Below are 18955 nucleotides of genomic sequence, written 5' to 3' on the forward strand. Positions count from 1 at the left end.
AGCCTCAGCGCGCGCCCGTGTGCCCGGGGCAGAGAAACTCCCACTTTGATTTGTGTCTTTCATGTTGCATTTGCATTTGTGATGACTGTCAACGTGACACACACATGACGCTGCAAACACACCAGAAGCTAACGGGGAGAGAAGCTGCTTTGCCCGTGGAGTGTGAGGCAACGCGGAACCAGTGAGCTTTGTTCCTCGTGGCTCTTGTTTTCTTGCTTATTTATTCCGTTTGTTGTGTAATCTGCTCTTTGGCCCGGCACCACATTCCCAGTTTTGTTCCCTTTAATCTGCTGTCAGTGGGAAGCATGTAGCCACTTCATGCTCAGAGCACATGTGGAATTTGAGAGTGTGGCGCACTAGCTCGGTTAGACTGTTGCAATATCTTTGCCACATATATAATATTATTAATACAAAACAGTAGCACATAAAGGACGTCACCTCAGTCTATTCAGTCATAAGAAAAAAAACCCAGAGTAACTTTATAACTTCAAGTGATGCGAGCGGTTTTCAACTGAAGGCTTACGGGACAAACCAACCCTGTTGACTCCGTCTTCCTCTGTGTCCTCGTTCTCACATTCTCAAATGAAACCACAGAAGTAGATCGGCGTAGATAGAGATGGTTTCACCCAGAGATGTTTTACATGATTATTTTTTTTATTTTATTTGATGGAAATTTATGTAAAAGTAATTCTTGCTATCCGGTTGTTCAGTCTGACGTCACTAGCCGTGTCTGGGTCTAAACTCCGCTGCAGGTCCATATATCAAACGATCACTATGGCATTACTGAGAGTTGAAAAACTGTCTAAAGTCTTTCATCTTTAATAAAATGATCAGCGTTCTGCTCTACCAGGTGTAAAAATTGAGTTTAACATCCAGGCATCCATGAAAACGGAATTTATGACATTTAACGGAGTTAGAAGTTAGCAGGAAGTTAGCTCGCTAGCTTCTATCTAAATACAATATAGCATGTCCTGACTGCGGGGTTTTGGAAACAAATTAAAACGTACAGCTCTGTTATCACTTCCAGCATAAATGAAGACAGAAAACTAAACAGCAGTGACGTTTGTAGGGTTACTGAAGTTGGGCTAGCTGGTATATAATGATGTGCTACGTGACCGCTAGCGACACAGCTATGTTAGCATAATATAAACAAGCTAACTTTTTTTCCACTCGATAAAAGTTACCGTGAGTGTTGTCGGTGGTCAGGAACAAATGTAATCGCATGGCAGGGTGCTGTAAAAGGACCAAACTTCAGCCAGGAGAACAACTGAGATAATCCATCCACAATACGAGGTTAGTCATTCATATACTGCTGCATGGGCTGGGCTGTAGTTACATCCTAAGGTTTTAAAAACTGAGCTTAAATAAATGATTAGCGGTAATAAAAGCCGAGGGAGGTCAACAGGGATCACCGACTGTTTTAGGAGCTTTTTGAGATCAAATAGAAGAAAATACATAACATTAAACATGTTAACAACACAAAAGCCATATTAAACGCAGACTACTTTAGACCCGGAAGTAGGATTCGTCGCGTCATCACTGAACAACCGGATATAAAACCGTCGTCACTCGGTTGAGAGAAAAGAGCAGCTGATGAAAATGCTGCTTTGCTCATCTCTGTCATTCTAGGTGGATCACAGCTTCAAGTTTCCAGGCAGTAGTGAACGCTCTGCAGCTTTTCTTTATCTTTATTGTAAGAGAGAAAGCAGACGCTACTTGGGACTGAAAAGGACTTGCCAACAAAAATATTTATTTGATTTTCCATCACTCCCCTCTCACTCCCCATGGGTGTTTGAGCTGCAGAGTCATTAAACTGCATCTGTTCTCTCTTGTACTTAGTGTTTCACCCTGTGTCTCGTTCATGGTCGTTTTCATTGGTTCTACAAGAAGAGTCTTCCGTTTAAAAGGAACTTCTTCCTCCCCACCATCGGCAAGTGCTTGCTTCGAAATATAAAGCACTTGGTGACCGCCGTTGTTGTGAAAGCAGATTAAGATTGTACAATTAAACTACTCTAATAAAATGATCTAAGAATGATCTTTAATTAGACTAAATTCTAGGACTTTCGTGGCCTTAAAGTGGCCCCTCTTTGTCTGGTCAGTTACCCAATTTGGATTTAGAGATGCATTTTAGCTTGACACCTAAACTGCCAATTTCCTGGCACTGCATATTGCACATTTAGGTAGAACACATAAAATCCTCCTAAAGTGTTAAGGTGTTGGAGCACTATCAGTGCTCCTCGGTAGTGATCCTCCATTTCCCTGAAATTCTTCTTGAGGGAAAAGATGTTCCCTTATTTGATGTTTTGGTGCTGGTCCATCTTCTCCCACAGGTGGACAAGTGGCGTGCCACCCACACTGCAACAGAGCCACTGGATCCCTTAACTGTAGAGGTCAGGGTTTTTTTTCTCCTTTAATTTCCCAACCGTCAGTATGTCCTAGAGCAAAATCAAATTTCAACCAGAAATATGTGGAATCAGGCAACAAAACAGCACTTCTCATGACTTTTGAATAGGCTGAAATGTGAGACGAGTCCCGAACTAGACAGATGAACGTGATGGAAATAAACATCAGCATGCGCACAAATTCACATCGCTTGTGCAGAAGCAAGTGTTTTGCTGCAGAAGGCGAGCTGCCACTCAGCATGTGTGGAATATATAACCAGGACTGCAAAATGCACAAGGAGCGGGGGAGGGCAAACGCTGACATCTAATGTCTGTATTAATTCAAATAACGTAGCTTTCCATCGTCGACCGCTGCAAGTACCGGCCGGCGCAGAGGCTGAGCGTGAGGCAGACCCGGTGTTTAAGCCCCTGAATGAATGAACAATCTGAGATATGCTTTGAGTGGAATGTCACTGTCCACTTTTCCATAACAGCAGGCAAGCTTGAGGAGCGATAATGGAGGCAGAGAAATGGCTTGGCCCTACAATGACCTTGGTAATAACAACAGAGACACTGGAAAAAGACTCTCATCTACTCTGTGATCTCCTGTATGGGCTACATACACACTCCTCCCCACCTCCCACCCTCCTGCGTGGCCGCCTGCCTCCTTGTGTGCAGGGCTACGGTGCTGTGCGGTCTGATCGAGGTTAACTGCGGTATTATTTCATTAATTAAGTTTTTCCACTCCTTCCACCGGTCCTGCTCGTCTTCCTGTCAAACGAGGGTGGTGGAGCGACGCCCTTCCTCCATTCCGTCCTCCGGCGCTTCACATCCCCCCCATCACTGCTGATCATTGTCTCAATTACTCATCCCTCCTCTCACTCCCCTTTCTCCTGCTTTCTCCTCTTATCTAATCCTAAATTGTGCTGTACACTCTTCCCCAGTCTCTCTTTTTCTTTTTCTCTTCTCCAGATCCTCCCAAAGTGAGGTGGGAAAGATTTGTAGTCTAACATCTCCCCATCTCTCCCGCTCTCATCTGTGTCTCTCATCTGGATTTCACAGATGTTCTATGATTATTTCTGCCTTGATTTGGTGATACTTTCCTGCCGTCGAGGCATTTGGAGCATTTTTAGTGTTTAGCGACCAAGATTCGGCGGGAACTATTTTCGAACCGAGGCCAAAGCGGCTGTGATCCTTCTGCTCACTTTGTTCCTGTGAAATGGAGATTCACAAAAATGGTGCCACCTGTAACATGTCTAATGGATTTAAAAGGATTTGCCATGATACAGTTCACGGTTTTAAACAAAATTGCCTTTGTGATATTTGTGACCTGTTGATTAGGAGGTTTAAAAAAATAGCCTGCATTTGCAAAATCACATTTGTGGAAGCTCTTCTGGTTCAATTTGGCTCTCCGGCTCTCAGTCTCTGTCTCTTTGTTTCTCCCTCTTCTTTGTATCCATTACTGTTCCACTTTTCCATAATGGAGACATTAGAGTCTTTTACCTCTCCGCTATCTATCATGTCATTTAAACTCTTTCCTTACTTTCTGTTTTTAACTTTTTCCCTTTCCTCTTCCCTCTTTCCTCAAATCTTGCCTCCTCCCTCTGTCCACCGCGCTCGGGGTCATCCTGTCGTCACACAGCGTCTCTTGTCCCCATCATATCACCAACAGCTTGTCACAGGCAATCAGCCTGCCTGCCTCAACTCCCCGCACGAGCCTCTCCTCCTCCTCTTTTCTCTCCTCATCTTCCTCACCTCCCTCGTCTCCCGTCACCTTCTTTTCCTCCTTCATGTGTCAGTAGTTATTACGCTCAGAAATTTGTCGGGCCCCTCTCTCTCAGGCCAGTTAAAAGGGTATTTTCTCAATCCCTTATCCATTCCTACGGTTAGTACTGCTGCCCAGTTTTAGTCCTACAGCCCGACTTACGCCTCCCAGTGACCGCTGTAATGGGTTATACTGGAATGAGGAGAAGCTTGTGTAATCCCTTCTTATGTCATGTACTTACATTTCTGTTAGAGCATGGTTTTTACAGTATGTTGGGAGCAACGTTTCTAAGAAACAGTGGAAAATAAGATAAAAAAATTTGTTCTCAACATATTTTCCCCCATTTTTGTTTTCAAGTATGTTTTATATCTTTCATTATAATAATTAGATTTTCAGCTACAGCATGCCCCGGGGTAAGAATATGTTATTAATGATTTAAAAATGACTGTGTGTATTAAATAAACATATTATCTGTTAATCAGGACTTTATATGAATTTTGTAATTCATTATGATGTATGTTGTAATACTATAATTTTCAGTAGTACGTAACTATTAGTTAAGGACTACTTAACTATCAATGGTATCATCAATCATGGTATTATATATGTAAAGTATATAAAGTATACCCATTAGGAATTTCAAAAAACTCAGTACTGACGTATTATTTTTAGTCTGCTGTTTGTTTAGGTTCAGAAAAAGATCATGCTTTGTGTTAAAATAGACTTTCACAACCTTAACCATTTCTTAGAAAGCTTTTCTGCCAGAAAGCCCTGAAGGAAAAATTCTCCCACCACCTTATATCTTTCTTTCTTCTGACTTCCTCCCAGTTCCAAAGCTATTACTTCACAACAAAATCACTTAAGATTAATGCAGTCATGAGGAGACTGCTTTTTTCCATTTGCAGTAATTTATATTTGGAGGCATGGCTCCGTCCTGAGAGAGCGCACCTCCATGACCTGCCAAGTGGAAAGTTTGAGACAGAAAAGACCTGGTATAGAGATGGGCAGACATCAGTGACAAGAGATTTATCATAAAGCAGGAGATGGGGTGGAGGTGGGTTGCAAAGTGGCTTGCACATGCACAGCAACTGTGAGCAGGGTGAAGGATACATAAATAATGTCAGATCAGCTGATCTGCTGGTAAGGCAGCTGAGCTTGATTTTAGTGCCGCCCTGAAGTAACACTTTAATAACAGCTGGTCAGTTGCAATAGTGGGTGTGGATAGACTTGAATTATTATCGTAAGAAAATCAACATAGTGATATGTGGCTCTGCATCAGAACACACCTCACGTTAAATCACAACCTGAACATGACGTCTGAGCAAAGGATGTAGAAAAAGAAAGACAGCCCTGATCAAAGAGCTGTACCTAATTTGGCACACTCATTCGGTTTATTTGAACCTCACTGAAATCAATGAAAGTGTCTTCTTCCATTATTGCAAACGAAAAAAAATTTCACAGGTCTCAGGTGGAGAAAAAAAAAATACTACGATTTAAGATGATCTCGAAGGACAGCAAATAGTGAAAACACTCGAGGAATGCACAAGTTTTTTCACAGCCTTTTATATAAACCTTATTTATCCATCCCTTCATCCATCCCTGTCTCCTGGCTTCCCTACCATACTGCTGTTCGCCTTGACCTCCGCCTGCTTTCTTTCCTCCTCCTGCTTTCACACTCTGCATCCTGCAGCGATGGAGGGAAAGACAGAGGGAGGTGTTAGAAGTAAAGCTGCCTCTTTTTCACACTTTCCTCTCTCTCTCACTCACTCTCTCTCCTGAGCCATCCACCATTCATCCCTCTCTGCTTCGCTTCAGACTGGCTAATCTATAGCCTGAAGGGGAAGTGGCGGGAGGAAATATGTATATATATATATATATATATATATATATATATATATATATATATATATATATATATATATATATATATATATATATAATTTTTTTTTATAAAGGAAGAATGATGACATTGAAGGTTAGCCAGGGAAAATGAGTGTAGACGGTGTGGTGTATGTGTGGGGGAAGGAGAAAGAATATGCCTACTGTATTTTTTAGTAGCCACCACATCTGTTCCTCCATCAGCTAAAAGTTGAAAGGCAGACATTGAACTCGGTGTCTTTTAATAGCTTTTGATTTGTTGCTGTGAGTAGGATCTGTAGGATCATCTGTGTGCTAATGATTGAGACCAGCTGCACAGCTAATGGTACACCGGCTGCAAAGGTGTGATTCTCACTAGGAGCATCTCTCTCTTCTTTGCACCCCTCACTGCTTCTCTCTTTCCGTTCTCTCTTTTCTCACTGTGTCTTCATCTTCATGCTGATTCCCATCTATCCTCAGCCTGCTCCGCGTCCCTTAATCCTTTTCCACCTTCGGTGACCTGGAGGCTAGTCGTCGTTCACTTGCTCCTTTCTCTTTGTTTACATTCTCGATTCCTTTCCTGCCTCCTCTCCTCTTTTGCCATCTTAGCTCCTCCCACTTGTGATGCTAGTAAAGGAGGAGGAGGTAAGGACAAGACAGGAGTCAAGACAGTTCCTAATCAAGCTTGATTAGGAACTGTCACTTTAAAGTGATGCCAGTTCAGTCTAATGTGGCATCATATTTTCTCCCTTTCTCTCTCAGATAAGCATCTCCACTGAAACATTTTTATGTTAAAAGGAACTTATCTTATTCGTTTGCAGCTTTGCATTTTCAGTCTTAAACTCTACTGCAGTTCCTTGGTGTGATGCGCAATTAAGAATTTATTATATTTACTTTAAACTCACCCTTGGACAGACCCTGAGTTCATTCATTGTGTCAAAGAAGCCTTTTTAGTGCCTTAAAGCCAGCTTTCTTCTGATTTGTTGCCCCTAATAAACAGACAGCTGTGGGCAGCATTTAGAGCAGCCTGAAAGCAGAACTTTTGGCTCATAAGGATCACGTTCGCGTATACTGACCTCATTATTATCTGCGTTTGCAATGCTAAAGCGATCTTTGACCAGCATAAGGCACATAAATGAGGAATAATATGAGAAAAATGTGCAGATGTCACATTTTATCTAAGTGTAATTGCAACAACCACAGCTTATGAATACAAAGGAACACTTTGTAGAGCCCTGTTCTCATCGTGTTAGCAATTCAGCTGTTTGTCACATATTGTATATACATCACAGGTCCCACAAAGGGCCTTTGTTCCTGCGCATCCTTGCCCATAGCTCCTCTACTGAGCCGTTTTTTTTACCCAAAACTTACATTTTTAGGAACTACAAAATCCTTTGAGAGCGAGACACCGGTGAGATCAATTTCCGGGTCACAGACAGACAAGTTGGAACAGAACAGTGAAGTAAAAAGAGCTCTTTGAGCAGGATTTTATACGTATGCATGCACGCACACACACACAGTTCTTGTGTGCATATTTTCTCAGCACTGTTTGACCTTCTTTAACTTCCTTTGTAGCTTCACTAGATAAAAAATGTGATTTACATGACGTTACATCGCTGATTAAAATCTGACTCTGTATCGCTGTATTGTGCTGATTGAACTGTTGCATTTTTTTCCAGCGTGAGAAAAGCTTTTACATCCTGATAACACATAATAAATTCCCCCATTGCCTGTATTAACACATCCCCTCCCTCATTTTAAATGGAAAAAAATCCCCTTAATTCTATTAATTAAAACATAAGCGGTGATAGTGTTGGTGTATTGATGGGGTATTACCAAGTGGAGCTTTAACACATTCCACAGTTTCTTTTCTAACCAATCACGTCCAGTTTCTGAGTCAAATCACACTGATTTGTGTCTCAGGGGCTCCCATTTGATTTCATATACGCTCTTGATTGGATTACCATCACTTCCCCCCCCCCATCCGTCAGTCTTCGCTTCTCCAAATTGCATCCCCTCCCCACCCCCTCCAACGCTATTTCTCCAGCCCAAGCAGCAATTGCAGTTGACTGCAGTCGGTTGAGTCCATGCGCCACAGCGGGGGTGTTAATGAATTCCAGCAGACTGCTAAATGAGGACTTATTAAAGTGCTGCCGCCTCATAGTTTGACATTTCAGAGCTTCTGGTGGAGTTTTAAATCGCTGCCTCTGCAAATGTCACTCGCTGACTCTCTGGAAGGGCTGACCATATGAATAGAAGCTAGTCTTGGCTATAGATTGTGTGAGAGAGTGTGAGTTTGTGTGGCTGTATATTCAGTGGGTCCGTATAGCACGCTGTTCCTTTTTTTAATTGCACATTTCTGTGTTTCCATCCTTCCAGCTACGTCAGATGGGACGCGTCAAGGCCTAGACAGCATGAAGGGTGGAGTGTGTGCCACGCAAGGCATGAAGGTGGTCCTAAAAGTGGGGCAGAGTAAGTCCTCGCAACTCTCTTTCTGCTTTCTCTCACACACATCCGCTCTACATGTGAGCTATCTCATGTGCACTGCATGTGTGATGGACTCGTACACACACACACACACACACACACACACACACACACACACACACACACACACACACACACACACACACACACACACACAAATCACTTAACACACTGTGATATTAACAAGCATTAGCTCCACATCTCCCATCATCTCACATCTGTGCAGTACAGAGCAGCACACATTAGTGCGCCTTATCTTGCATGCAGCCTCTTCCACTTTTAAACTGTCTCTCTAATCTTCCTCTTCCTTACACACACACGTACCATATAGTCTGCACACCACACACACACCACATGCACACACACGTACCTTTCTTAATGCGTGTGTTCTTGCTGAGCATATTAGGTCTCGTTAAGTGGTAAGAACAGCGAAGAAGTGTGGGATCAGTCAGCTCTAATGAGCCCTGTTGACTCCCTTCTCACTCTGCCTTTTAACTGCTACTGACTCATGCTGGACACACACACTTAAACACACACTGAAACTTAGACGCACACGCGTGCGCACACACCGGTCTGCATAATCATCAGCTCACACGTGCACATTAAGTGGACACGGACACGCATGCACCTGAGATGTCCACGGCCGGGAAACGAACACACACACACACAGACACACACATGCACAGCAGTCCCGCCAGCTACAGCATGATAACAAAACGACTCCATTCTCTGTTAAAGCACACAGTCAGTGATTTTTAATGACTCGTAGCTGCACACACTTCTAATTTGTTTGGAAAATATTCACAGCTAATGACCCTCGCACGGAGGTGTTTTTTTTTTTTAAGCAGCAAAGGGGAAAAAAGGCTAATTTAAGCATTTTCACTGGCCTGCACACTTCTACACATAATCGGCACCTGTCCTTCACACGACCCCCCTCACGTACACACGTACAAACACGACCAGCCATTTCTATTTCCTTGATCTATGCTGTGTTATCAGGACTTGTGTATTGTAGGTGCTCTTCAGCAAAGAGCCAAGTGGCGCTGTTGTGTCTCTATCAGCCCGTAACATCAGCATAGTCAGCTTGGCTCAATAGAAATACCACCACACACACACACACGTACACACACACACACACACATACACACTTTATTTCCCCTGGCTTTTTCACCACACAGGCGATGGAAAAACTACCTTCCTTTTGACACACATACAAACCACAGCTCTGTGAAGAAGATGCACACACACCTTTTTCTTTGTTCTTCTTCATTTTCTTTTTAAATAATTTAAATAATTTTTTTATAATAATTTTTCCCACTTCTCTCCTTTCCTCACTCAAACTACTCCCTGCAACACTCCTTGCCTCCTTTCCTTTCAAATTCCCCGTTTTCCCCTGTCTTCATCACCCCATTCCGCTTTGCATGCCGGCCATCTCTCCTTATTTTCACTCTTTTCCTCTGTTTTCCTCATCTTATCTGCTGTGTGGCTGAAAGGTCACGTCTGTGTTGTTTGTCGTCTAAATAAGCGGCGTGCCGCCTCGTGGTGATCTCTGATGAGATATGGCGCTCTGCTCCGCTTCGAGGGACCCACACTTGCAAAAACCCACACATATACATTGAGCTGTCGCCTCGTATTTTATTCTTTATATATCTTGCTTGCTCTCTGAATCTGTCACATGCACACTTTCTCACACGCACACAGCCCGAACCTCCTTCTACGAGCCCCTGCTGACCAAACAGCAGTTCCTATTGATCCAGCCGGCACCACCCCGAACCTCTGTTTGGTTTATTGTCAAGAGGGAGCCGCCAGCCAATATCCTTACCCTTCTCTAAATGTCAGCACATATGGGTTGATGGCTGTGCTTGACCACTGTACAGGCAGGACTACTATAGTCAAAAGCAGGTTGTTATTTCCATCTACAGTAAAGTGGATAGCTCTCATTATTGTACTTCCCAGTCCCAAAGCTATGACATCACTACAGCATTATTGGACGGTTGCAGTGTCATCCCAGAGCACATTAATGTTAATATTGAAACTGTGCATCAGAATTCATCACGAGTTCTTAGCAGATAGTGCAACACATCTTCATATGAGTTTTACACCAGATGCCCTTCTTGACACAACCCCAACGGGAATTTGTGTCCCTGGGTGGAACTGAATTGAATTATCAGCCTTTCGCTCGTCAATCAAATGTGTATACTTTGTGTGTTAGAGCGTGCTGGAAAGTAGACCCCCAGCTGAGAGACAATAGATACGACAATGATTAAATCAGACACAGCACAAAAACAGGAACTGGGGTGGGGGTGGGTTGCAAAGCAGCTTGCAGATGTAATTGTGAGTAAGCTAAAGAAGCTTCAATAGCAAGCCCTACATATGACAGCCAGCTAGGCGTGTAGAAGTGTATCAGCAGAGCTATCAGCTGATGGGGGCCGGCACTTAGATCAGCTGACCTGCTGGGATTGCAGCTGAGCTCGACTTTGTGGGGTGCCTGATTTAATGCCGCGCTTGATTAACTGTAAGTTTGCGGTCATTTTATGTTGCACGAAATGTTGAACTCAACAGCCCAGCGCAACTCTGTTCTTGCAGCCCACTGTTGGACAGATGGCTCAGAAGCTAACAAAATTAGTATTTTCTGAACCATCTCTTTCAGCTTCGAGGAGTAGCACTTATACCCACAACGGCTGCATTAGCATGTAGCATGTGTGTGCACGCTTGTGCCCGTGTTTGCATGTGTCACATAAACTCACTTTAATGCCATCACCATTACTGAGGGCTTGCGAGACAGATGGCCTGATTTAGCGACTACAGATTACAAGCCGTTATGGCCTTGTGTAAATTCGCTCAGGCCAAAACAACAAACGACCTCTCTTTAGTTTCCCATTCAAACAAATGGAAAAGTGCTCATACGCAGCACGTCGAAGCCCAGTCAATATGTGCTCCCCTATAATGGGAAGGGAAGGGGGTCCTTTATTAAACCTCTTCTGTCTCTTATTTCTCTGGCTGGCTGTCTCTCTCTTTGCTAATGTCGCTTATTGGTTTCGAATCAGAGAGCTTTGGCTGTTGCAGAAGATGGAGGCTGTCTCGGTATTTCTGTAATTCCTCGCTTATTTTTCCTCCCAAGGCCCATATGGACTGCCTCCAAAGAAGGAGCCGGCAGCGGGACGCACCACCAGCAAAAACCCAGGTAAGCAGGAAATCAAATAGAGATAATCCACAGCAGATCCATCCACAAAATGGATGGAGGGAATAAGCAAAGACTGCTAGATAAAAAAGAAAAGCAGCAGGGAGAGGGGAGGGTGGAGGCGACAGATGGAGAATGTGCAGCGGTGACATCTGCGGATCTCTCTGTTTAATTCCATATTTCTCTCTCACTCTCTCCTTCTCCCCCCTACTCTCTGTCCCTCTCCTCCTCGTCTCTGCACCCGGCCCTTCGAGCTAAGTGCTGCGGGCGGGGAATGGATGGCTAATAGCTACCTTGGGAGAAGGACAAGAAAAAGTGAGGGAGGAAGAAAGAGGCAAGAGGAGGAAGAGAGACAGAGGGAGAGAGAGCAGCGACGACATTTCAGAGTTATTATTGTCATTAGTTTGGGGGCGAGGGGGGTAGTGTGCACCGTAGTTCTGTCTAGAAAGAATGAGAGACTGAGTGAAGAGAGAAGAGGAGGCAGGGGAGTGATAGAACGGAGTGGGTAGAAATGGGAGGCACATAAGGAGGAGAAAGAAAAGAATAATTGAAAAGCAAAGAGGAGAGGGGAAGAGAACAAGGAGATGAAAATGGAGAGAGGCAACATTCATGCTTCACCTCAAAGTTATTCAGTGAAGGGGAAAGAACACGATTCACTCTGAGCTGTGTTCATTTCTCCTTCTCTCTCTTTTTTTTCTTTTTTGGGCGAATTTGCGTACTATACCAGATGTGGGAATTGGACCATTCACACATTTCCCAATCACTTGTCCATACCTCATATAGGTGAGAAGTGTATGTGTGAATCAGCAACAATAGTATGCATTGTTTGTGCTAGAATGAGAGCGGCGAAGCACGACGGCGAGGATGATTTAATCGCACACCTAAGAGGGATTTTACACATTTTTGACTTTCAGGCAAGGACATATTGACACGCACTTAACCGCATATCTAAAAATGATTGTTATGACATTCGACACAGCAGTTATGCCAGAATTTCTAATCCTCGTGTGAATACGCTCGAAATCATCTCAGCTAATAATTGGAATACTGTTGCTTATTCACAGTTTCTCATTGTGTTTGCGTGGCTCTCTTGGGATGTAAACAAATAGAAATACATTATTGGGATATGAAGAAGAAATGCTCTCTGAATAGATACGAAAGGATTGTTTGGTTTTTTTTCTGTCATCCACAAACTCAACTCACTCGAATCAAAACCATCACTCATTACAGATGTCCGCTGGGGATAAACGTCTATAAATGGATTCCAAGTCAGAGAACAGGAGACTTAAAATCATTATTTTCTAGGTAGTTTGAAGAGGAACCAAATGAATCATGATTCTTGTTGATGCAAAGTGCTGAAATGTTCAAAAGTAAAAAAAAATAATAATAATATTTTGTATGTGAAAGTAGTAAGAGGACAACAGCCAGCAACATGTTTGGAAAAAAATGAGGCATAAAAAAACAGGAACAGTTGTGTAACAGTAAACACCTCATGGAGCATCTACCTTGAAAAAAAAGGTTAGTATCATGGTTGGTGTGAAAACAACGATCTAGTTCAGTTATATTTATATAGCATCAAATCACAACAGCAGTCCACTGAGCGCTGATGCTACAATAATGCGTAAAACCCAACAATCAGACGACCCCTTGCGTGTAAGCAATTGGCGACAGCGGGGAGGAAAAACTCCCTTTTAACAGGAAGAAACCTGTAGAGCCAGATTCAAGGAGAGGTAGCCATCTGCCACCACTGGTTGGAGGTGAGGGTGAGGAAGACAGGATAGAAGAGGGGTAAGACTATTTCTAAAGAGATTTAATCATGTGTTGTTTACAATATGAAAACATCCAGAGAAGTTTCTCGGTGCAAAGAACAATGTGGAACGATCATGCTTGTTAGGCATTTAGCGTTAAAAACAGGTGACAGACGAGGCATCGCTGCACCCACGAATGAAAGTTCAAGTACTGTACAAAGGGAAAAAAAAACCCTCTCTCAGCCTGAGCCCACTTAAGGTGGATTAAGGTGTGGAGAAACTGTGATCTGATCTTTCATATAATATCATATTGTTTGACTGACTTGCAAAACAATATATTCTGTTTCTATTTACATTTAACGCAGCATCCCAACTTTTTCTATTTTATCAAATTTGTTTGCAAAGCAGAGAGAAGCTAAGACTCACCCATTCCAGTTATTACAGTCCTAATGTGCACCCATCTAAGCCACTGATTACGACAAGGACATGATTTGAATTTCCGCTCCCGTTGCCAAGCCGCAAGCTTTCGCTTTTCCTTTCACCTGCTTTTCTCTTTTTTTGTGGCACCTCAAATTTCCTGATGTGATTCTATACGAAGGGCTCTGGTGCACATCCTCCAAGTACAAATGGATCGAAAGAGACAAATTAATTCTGTTTTTTAAAAAAAAGAAGAGCATTTTATGTGGGGAGCAGCAATGAGATGCCATAATGCATGAGTTACTGCTGCTCTAGGAATTATGTAATTTTGTCACATCCTCTTGAATGTATTCATATAAAAGGTTTCTGATGGAAGCATGCGCTCATTCACACTTTATTTTGACAAAATGCCTGAAATTTGCATTCGTGCGGCAGCCCGGTGGAAACATAACTAAATGTGGCGAGTGTTCGAAAACAGCTCCAAAAATATGTTAAAAAACCGAATATGAGACCAATTACTCCTCTCTGAAATGTGACAGCTGGCTCAGAAGCAAGGATGATACGACACCTTGACCCGTTCTTTCATTTCTGACCTGTTGCGTGTTTCTCTCCGAGGTGGAATCCGCTAATGATATGAAATAGATGGAAACAAAAACGGAAAATAAGGCCTTGGAGTCTGAACTTGTGTTTTTTAGAAAAAAAGAATTAACACAGAAGAAAGGAAGGAGACGTGCAAAAAAAAGGGGAGTGAGAGGTGCAGAAGGAGAGGTGAAGGAAGAGGATATAATAAGGAGAGCAGGTGAGCGGCGGCAGTCATAATGGAGACGGAGAATGAGGGATGTTGGGTTAATGGTGGGAGGAAGAAAGAGGAAGGAGGAGCGGGGAGTGTAATCGACTTCTGGCATTAGTGCTCTGCTCCCAGTCAGTCCAGCGCGGCAGGGGGGCTCGCAGCAGGGGGGAGGAAAGGGGATGAGGTGTGTTTGCTTGGATGTGTACGTCAGTATCGCTTGTGTGTGCGTCTTTGTGTGTGTTTGTGCTGCAAGGTGCTGAGCTCAGAGCAAGGTGGGTCATTACGGCTACAATAACCCGAAGATAGAAAGAACCACGGAGCGAGGGGAGGGCGAGGAAACGGAGGAGACGCCGGAGAGAGACAGACGGGGAGAACAGAGAGGGATGTGTGCCAAGAATAATGATAGACCAATCCAGAGGCCCTATATAGCAAAGACTCACATTACCTGCCTTAACCAGTTCGCACCTCTCATACACATGCCCAGTGCCAAAGCAGTCCGTATCAGCCCTGTTTTTATAAATGCACACGCACACTCGCACACCTCCACACCATCATTCACCTGCTGAGTTCTGACCCGACCTCCCGCGGGCAAGACAGCGAGCTCTGAGGCTGTGAAGATCTTAGGTTTCAGGCGAGACGCGGGGCAGACAGAGGGAGCAACGGGACCCGAGTGTGACAGACAGTTTGATAAACAGACAGACAGATAAAAAAGACAGACGGGCGGGCAGGGAGGCCAGCGGGCAGGCCGAGTGTGTGGTCTGGTGGTGGCAGCGGAGGGGGGAGGATCTCTTCATGTGGCTGGCTGTAATGCTAAGTAAATACAGTTGTTAAGGTTAGGGAAATAGAGTGTATTACCTTGATACACACTGCGGCTCAGCCAGGCTGTCCGCAAGAGTATATACTGCGCAGTACACTCGCACTCACTGCGGACATTCCTCGCTGCTTTATAGGGACTGCTGTCCACTCCATTACATCAATGAAGAGACCACATATAAGCTTCTGTGAGAGTTGCTGCATTCCACTGGTTTATGCCTGCTAGTTTGGGCTGAACCATCGTCATTACTCATGCTATTGTGGTACAGAGCCATAAGGAATGGTATGTTTATTTAAAAGCTCGTGAAAACGCAAGTTGTGAGAGCAAGCCGTGTTATTGCTCCGGTGCATTGGTCGTGATGAATTGTGCGGCGCCGGGAGCAGCTTGTGCTACTGGAAGTAAAGATTGTTCTGTGATTCGTTTCAGGCGGCACGGGGAACTCCAGCCAGCCTCGAGGACCCTTCGGGGAAGAAGGCAGAGGTGAGAACGGGCCTCTCCAACCCTCCAACATCGCTCTCATCGCCGGCGCCGCGGGAGGCTCTGCCTTTCTCCTGCTGGTCACCGCCGTGATCTGCGTCGTGTGCTACAGGAGGCGGCACGCCAAGCACTCGGACACCCACCACCCTCCGCTGTCGCTGTCCTCCCTCACCAGCCCCAAACGGGGAGGCGGCGGGGGCATCACCAGCTCCAACAACAACGGCTCCGAGCCCAGCGACATCATCATCCCTCTGCGGACGTCAGACTCGGCCTACTGCCCGCACTACGAGAAGGTGAGCGGGGACTACGGACACCCTGTCTACATTGTCCAGGAGATGCCGCCTCAGAGCCCAGCCAACATCTACTACAAAGTATGAGGTGGCCTTTGCTCCGGCCAACTGGACGCACCCGCCTCCCTCCACCCGTTACCGACCAATCCCTCCTCCCCACATCCCTGCTCCAAATGAAGCCACAGCAAAGCTATCCATCACAGCTCCAACCCTGATCCCCTCAATACTGCCAGTATTGCCCCTCCGACCCCCCCACACCCCCAACTCACTACCCTGTGAGCCTGCACCCCTGGCCACAGTTGTGTTTCTAGCCGAGTAAGCCTCCCCACCCCATTCTCACACAACCAAGTGTGTGTAAAGGGCAATGTCGTAACCGTGCATAGCCTTTGTTAACAAGGCCCTCGCGAATAGGCAATAGGCTCTGACTGCCCCCCCTTCTTGTTAACTCAGAGCTAAATGAGCCCCCCTACACATGCTGAATTGAAGAGTCCTCCCCTAAACGCCCGTGTGCATGTGCAGCACACACTGTTTTTTTTTTTTTAACGGGGTAGGGACCTGCCGTTGGGAAATGTGATGTTTTGAAGAAGGAAAAAGGAGAACGCAAAGGACAAGAACAGCAAGAAAAACTACTCCCCTGACCCCCACTTAGCACCGCAGAACTCCATCAGCCAATCAGAGTCCGGCCCCTACCACTAACTCAATAATAGGATGCTAGTTTGTATGTGTTTGTTTCTCCTGAGAAAACGCGGGGGGAAGAGGGGGGCCTCGGACTCGCCCGATCAGCACCGTCCGAGCGGCGGTCACATGACCGAGCCAGGGCCTCTACGCAAGGTCTGACCAATCGGTGACTCTCAGAATCTTGTATATTTTAATAATGCGTGTGACTGTGAGAGCGAGCTACGAACTCGGTCAATAATCATGGCGGTGCTGCTGCTCCACATTAGACGTGTGCGTGCAGTTAGTGTGCTTCAAGTACGGCAAGTTTGCATATGCGCGCGTGGGGTTTAGTCTGTGTGCGTGTGTGCGCGTGCGCACGCTTTGTGCGAGGGTGACTGTGCGAATGCGTGCGTTCTTTAGACTTGTCTTAAATACCAAAACACAAAATAGTGAGCGAATATCAAAAAAGTGAGATTTTTTATCGCTATTGACACTTATAGATTATATATATGAATATCCAGTAAATAATTTCTAGATGTTTTTTTTCCGTTTTCTATTGTTTTGTTTTACCCACTCTGTTTAAACTACACTTCTGTTGCTAGACATCTTTTTTTGTTTTTATCTATTTTTCTTTTTCACAACTTAGAATGACCTTGTTTACCCTCCACCCACCCCCACCTCCCCTTTGTTTATTAATTTAATCCCTTTTTTGTTTTTTGTTTAATTTTTCCGGTGAACAGAGGTCGTTTCTCTCTTCCCTCTCTCATTCACTCCCTCCCTCCTTCCTCCACCTCTCCCCCCTTCCCTCTAGGGTCTCTGAACTCTGTGTATATTTTTATAGCTCCTTGTACTATGCCGTAGTTTTGAAGTTTAGACCTCGTTTGTGGAAGTGTTGAGGTAGAACCATCTATGAAAGTTTTTTCTTTTCCTTTCAAATGTTTTTTATTTTTTTCGGAAGCGAAAAGAAGTTAGGGGTGGGGATGGTGGGGAAGAAGAATAAAGGAAGAACAGGGGTGAGAGAGAGAGAGAGAGAGAGGAGAGCTGCCTGGGGTGGAGGAGAAAAGCGGCGTCTGAATGCAGAAGCTTAAAAAAAAAAAAGGAAGCTAGTGGGGAGGGAGGGAGGGAAAGACTGAAGGAATTGCACACTTAAGAAAAAGAGGCTGAGGGGAGAAGAGGACGGGAGAGGCAGGAGCGCGAGATGAAGGATCCCGAGGAAAGGAGGGATGGAAGAGTGGCCGGTGAAGCAAAGAAACCTCTTCTTTAAATGGAGAGTCTCCCGTATGGAGGTGACGGACCTACAGCCAAAAATGGATTTTTTTGGAGGAGTTGAACTCTTAACCACGACAAAGAGAGATCTCATCACACACACACCCCCCCACACACAAACACACACGCCTACTGTGACTCGCATTTTGGATTTGTTCCTTTTTTCTGCCAAAATTTGTGTTGAAATGCATCTCTGTGTATCACACACGCTCACGCGCACACACACACACACACACACACACACACACACACACACACACACACACACACACACACACACACACACACACGCAAAAGAAAATCCCGCTTCTCTCTGACACACTCTGACGCCCTCCCAACACAACCTAACGCAAATTTCACACCTTTTAATGACTGTCACAAATGCCTCTTGATTGCATTGAATGGCATACATTGTCTCTCACACCCGCTTGCACTCCCAACACACACACTTGCACACACACACACACACACACACACACGCTCAACAAAAATGCTGATTACTTTCATATGACTCTGTGTTTCTGTGATTAAGACTGACCCAACGGACACGGGAGGGATGAACAGAGCGACTGTGTGTGTTTTCTCCTCCTCTGCTTTTAGATGCTCCCACGCTTTCACAAACACACACATACACACTCACACTGTCTCTCTCTCTCTCTCTCTCGCGCACAAACACACTAGTGCCGAGCACCTCGACCTCAGAGGGCAATAACATCGCTGTGTTCAGAGGTGCAATGTGTTCACATGTGCATACTAATAAAGCTATTTTGTGTTGCTCAAACATGCTTATGGCTTATGTGTAAACTGGATGGCAGTGGAGAGCTT

The 18955-nt window shown here is 44.7% G+C and overlaps 1 protein-coding gene across 1 annotated transcript in view; it reads left to right on the forward strand.

Moving 5' to 3' along the window:
• The window catches only part of efnb3b (ephrin-B3b), a 90826-nt gene extending 72459 nt beyond the window's left edge, over window positions 1–18367 (forward strand). Inside the window, exons 3-5 of the mRNA XM_080879188.1 lie at window positions 8383–8475; window positions 11612–11674; window positions 15867–18367. Coding sequence (XP_080735314.1) covers window positions 8383–8475; window positions 11612–11674; window positions 15867–16294 — 584 coding nt within the window. The 3' untranslated portion in view covers window positions 16295–18367. The remainder of the gene's footprint in view (window positions 1–8382; window positions 8476–11611; window positions 11675–15866) is intronic.
• Window positions 18368–18955: the final 588 nt, after the last annotated feature.

The sequence above is a fragment of the Rhamphochromis sp. 'chilingali' genome (assembly GCF_963969265.1).
Source record: "Rhamphochromis sp. 'chilingali' genome assembly, chromosome: 1".
Classification (NCBI taxonomy): domain Eukaryota; kingdom Metazoa; phylum Chordata; class Actinopteri; order Cichliformes; family Cichlidae; genus Rhamphochromis; species Rhamphochromis sp. 'chilingali'.